Source organism: Carya illinoinensis, chromosome 9, assembly GCF_018687715.1.
Source record: "Carya illinoinensis cultivar Pawnee chromosome 9, C.illinoinensisPawnee_v1, whole genome shotgun sequence".
Lineage (NCBI taxonomy): Eukaryota > Viridiplantae > Streptophyta > Magnoliopsida > Fagales > Juglandaceae > Carya > Carya illinoinensis.
Window position 1 is genome coordinate 17,782,875 of NC_056760.1, and position 4,669 is coordinate 17,787,543.

Here is a 4,669-nt window from a genome sequence, read left to right on the forward strand (position 1 = left end):
CGACCAAGTATTCTTTATTGTCGCTACGGGAGGTTCGAATCAACACGGATTTAGACCCTTCTCGTTGAGGTCCCCTTCTCGCTGCGGGAGGTTCGAATCGAGACAGACGACTTCCCTTCTCCCTACCGTTGGTTTTCTCCCTGTCGTTGGTTTGAATAGTGACGACAGCCCATCCCGCGACCGTGGCAAGGAGACGGGCAGATTCAACCTTGGAACGAATTTAGAAACCCTAGCGACAACTTGGGTTCTTTCTTTTCATAGATTAATTTTTTTTTCGTTCATATCTCTTCACAGATTCAAACTCGTATTTTAATCCGGAAGTTTGTGATACTACTTTGTGTATTAATCGACAGATTCACTTCGTGGGTTATTTATTTTCTGTTAGATTTGTGAATTCTGCTTTGTGGATTCATAACCTTAGATTTTGCAGTTTGTCTTCACAAAATTGTTATGTCCTATATTGTGGATTCAGAATGCTACCACTTGACTTGTTATGAACTGCTTCTAAATTGTACATCAATTTTGTGACTGTTTAATGTGAACTGAACTTTGCTATTTTTCATGTTTCATTTTTTGAACTTTATGGGTTATGACAGATTGGGTTTTCAAAGTAGTCATGCCCTTCTTTTATATTATGATAGATTTGTTAACAATTGCTTATAAATAGTTCAGTTATTTTGTGATTGTTTAATGGGAACTTTGAACCGAATGTGCCAAACCATGAACATGCGTTCCTTAAGTGGTATAGTTGCTTTGCTATTTTTGATACATCTTATATGTAAGTTTGTTGACAGATATTTGGTTAAAGCTCAATATGCTTTAAGCTCAATTGCTTTAAGTGGTAAGTTTGTTGATAGATATTTCTCATGGTTCTTTGCTTTGCTATTTCTTATGGGTTATGACAGATATTTTGTGACTGTTTAATGGGAATTGTGAACCATGAACATGGCTTCTTTTATATCAAGTCTCAATATGCTATTTCTCGTGGTTCTGGATTGTAAGTTTGACAGATTATGTTTTCAAAGTAGGTGATGCCCTTCTAAGTTTGACAGATTATGTTTTCAAATTAGTTGATGGCTTGCTTTTATATTATGACAGAAAATGAGAAGTTTGGCTTCTTCTGGTTCATCTTCATGGACTGCAAGAAGAGAAGAAGTTCCACTGGAGAGACCATTTTGCTATTGTGGCATTCAAGCAAAATTACGGATTTATGGGAAATCAAACAGTTTTGGTAGAAGATTTTACAACTGTCCAAATTATAAAAATAATGCACAATGTTCATTTTTTGAATGGATTGATCTTCAAAGTGACCAGAACAACTGCTGTAAGATAACATTGGAGTTAGCTGAGCAAAGGAATGAGAGGGTACTTCATCAACGGCTCGGCATCGAACAATCCAAATTCCAATTCATGGAGAAGAAGTACAAGAGAATATTGAAAGCGTTTATTTTATCATGGTCATTTTTTATCTTATTTTGTGTTGTAATTTTGATGTCTCCAAAAAACCACAATATGTATCTGCCAATGCTACTAGAACTGTGATTTTGGATGTAACTTTTGGATTTGTTTTGAATGTAAAGGCTTATACAGCCCTGTTTGACCAGATTGGTATCAAGAGTTAGTGTATTTTTTGTATCTCTAAGGAGAAGAAACCTGTACTGCTTTGCTATGATGCTAAATTTATGTAATGATTTTGTATCCTCAAAACTTGCAATTTGCTTGTCATAGAAACAAAGTTACAACCAGAAATTTTTTTTAGCCATGACTCACATATTGAACCTGTGCAAAACACCTAGCATAATACTTGAAGAACAAAATCGGTTATAAATCAGAAACCTTGACATTGACACGTAAAAATGGAAACATTGACAGCTTGCTTATAAACAAAAACAAGTAGATATTTGACTCGTCCCATTAACAATCAAATACTTTATAAAGCTAAAGTCACAAAATCTTTAACATAGCAACCAAGTCCGAAAGTCTCCAAAATTTAACAAAGGAACCATTGGCAGTACACATTAAAACTTGAAAATAAAGGAATTCTCCACAAACTAAGACTTGCATGATCTACTCGCAGACTTCCATATAAAAACTTGCAATTACATTGGTTGTGACAGGTTGACAGATGTTGGCCGAAGATCCCTACATAAAAAACCACAAAACACAAATTTTAGTAACTTCTTCAATTAAATACCAATGAACCGAACCCACAAATAATTCAAAAGCTACATACCTTACTGAAGGGCAATTGCTTTTAGCATGTCCTTCAGCCTTGCAAATGCTACAGCGTCTTTTCTTTGTTGTTTGCGTTTCTTTTGGATTCTTGGATCTCAAAGACTTTGGTCGACCTTTTGTTGGCACCCGTGGAGGGTCCTGGACCGTTTGTGAAAAGTTTGATACAACTTGACTTGTTAATACTTGATCAATACTGCAAGTCTCTCCTCTATTTGAATAATGTGTTCCCTCAGTATCTACGTGATCTTCCATTGCAAGTAATTCTTTATGAATCTTCTCTAATGCACGGGTGAGGAAACTGTGTTTTTCTTCTGACTGCAACCCAAGTTCAACAATGTCATAAAGTTGTATCATGGAATTGCTTCTTCTCATCATAGGATCATCTAATCCTAGCTGAAGGAGCCCTGTAGGACTTGGTATGTCAGGGATAGGCCGACTCTTAGCATTAATAGTCCATCTTTCCATTACATAATGCTGTGGCAATCTATCTAACTTACCTTTCTTGCCAAAAACACACAAGATATGCTTGCAGAGAATCCCCATAAACTCCCACTTATGGCACGTACATGTCGCAACACCTTAACCACTCTCCAACGTGACATGGTAAACAAGTGTTTCTTTACCATAGGGTGTCACCCTATAAGTCTTGCTTTCACCCTCTGTGGATAATTTTCTTGATATGTACCGTAGACTATCAAACAACTCATCCTAGAAGATCATAAAAGGCTTTCTTGTATAAATCAGTGATGCCTCCTCTTCAATTTTAAGAGGTGTCTTCAATATCGCACGAGTAGACTTCATTCGCACATCTTTCTTTTTCTCTTTAAAACAACGTGCATCTATAGCCGCCTTATACTGATGAACAAAGTCACTCACCATAGTACTGGATCGAACATAGTCTTTGAAAAATTTGTTCATACTTTCACTCCGTTGAGTTGTTGACATCCCGGCACAGAATGTCGTCCGCAAGTAAGCCAGAACCCACTTTTCTCGTCGAATGTAAAGATTTTGCAGCCAATTATTTTCTCCTAAATCATACTTCATCAATATCGATGCCCATTCCTCTTCGAACTCAGAAATTGTAATAGTCTCATGGATGCAATGACGAAAATCTCTTTGAAAGTCAAGAAACTTGTTATATACATGGGCCAAGTGTTCAGGAAACTTTTGGAGAATGTGCCACAAGCACAACCTATGAGTTGTATTCGGTAGTACCTCTACAATGGCTTTCGCCATCGCCTTATCATCATCAGTAATTATCGTTGAAGGGGCACGCCCAAGCATTGCCTCTTGCCAGGTTCTCAATAACCATGTATATGACTCCGCCATCTCATTAACTAACAAAGCACAACCAAACATGTTTGTCTGATGATGATGGTTAACTCTTGAAAAAGGCACAAATGGCATTTTATACATGTTGGTCAGTTATGTGGCATCAAATGTGACAACGTCTCCAAAATACTGGTATGCCGATCTTGATCTAGCATCAGCCCAAAAGCAACTTCCCATACACCCATCTTTATCAATTTGCATGGAATACACAAATCCAGGTTCTTTAAATTGGCGATCACGAAAGTAGGAATATAGTCGTTGTGCATCACTGTCTTCAAAAACTTTTCTCCTTTCGGTGCCCAAGAAATTTTCTACATCCTTGCCAATACGGCCAACATTGAAGTCACCACCTGATTCTTTACTCAACACGGACATAATCTTCCTTGTCGGTACCCCAGACTCATTCAAAGTCATTATAAGTTTTAGACTTTAGTGACTCCCCCATGTCCATGTAGGAAACTAATACTTCTCGGTGTGAGTAAAACATGGTTATGTCCAACCACAAACTTGTTGACTATCCAGTGTTCACCATCTTTTTTTATACCCATCAAAGCTTTACATCCAATCTTTGTCTCGTCAAGTTCAGGCATTATTTGTTCTTTTTCTTCCGATTTATCCTCCGAAATCCTTCCCTTGTGCATACATAGTCTACTGCAAGTACTTTTTTATCATTTTTCGACAATCGAGTATGATTCGTTCGAATAGCAAATCCTTTACGCCTTGCATATGCCTTATAATATGCTTGAGTGTCTTCCACATCGTCAAATAACATACCAATGTATGGCTCCAAAGGACAACTAGTCGAAGAGGGCATCACATTCACCCCATCTTCGACATTGACCCCATCTTCAACATTGACCCCATCTTCAAGAATTCACATCACATTGAATGTCTACACTTTCAGCCTCAAGTTCATCACTATCAAGATTATAAAGTCGTTCCTTCAATACAAAACCACACAATCAATTAGAACTCATTATAATATAACCATTATTGAAAGCGTTTATACACCTAACTAGTTGTTGAAAAAGTATAAAAAAAAAAAATAGACAAAATAATATATACACCTAACTAGTTTTCTTTTTTTAAACCACACACGTTC

The 4,669-nt window shown here is 37.0% G+C and overlaps 2 protein-coding genes across 2 annotated transcripts; both read right to left on the reverse strand.

Moving 5' to 3' along the window:
• Positions 1-2,099: 2,099 nt before the first annotated feature.
• Positions 2,100-2,778, reverse strand: LOC122276880 (protein FAR1-RELATED SEQUENCE 9-like). Its single transcript, XM_043086772.1, has 2 exons — positions 2,234-2,778; positions 2,100-2,142 (listed from the first exon to the last, which is right to left on the reverse strand). The coding sequence occupies exons 1-2, from the start codon at positions 2,776-2,778 to the stop codon at positions 2,100-2,102; spliced, it is 588 nt and encodes a 195-aa protein (XP_042942706.1).
• A 165-nt stretch (positions 2,779-2,943) lies between these two features.
• On the reverse strand, positions 2,944-3,564 carry LOC122276881 (protein FAR1-RELATED SEQUENCE 5-like). The gene has a single exon (XM_043086773.1). The coding sequence runs from the start codon at positions 3,562-3,564 to the stop codon at positions 2,944-2,946; it is 621 nt and encodes a 206-aa protein (XP_042942707.1).
• Positions 3,565-4,669: the final 1,105 nt, after the last annotated feature.

Coding starts and splice junctions, on each gene's coding strand:
- LOC122276880 (XM_043086772.1), bottom strand. CDS start 2,778: ATGGGGATTCTCTGCAAGCATATCTTGTGTGTTTTTGGCAAGAAAGGT. Junction 2,143..2,233: donor AGCAATTGCCCTTCAGTAAG/GTATGTAGCTTT, acceptor TTTTTTATGTAG/GGATCTTCGGCCAACATCTG.
- LOC122276881 (XM_043086773.1), bottom strand. CDS start 3,564: ATGGCGGAGTCATATACATGGTTATTGAGAACCTGGCAAGAGGCAATG.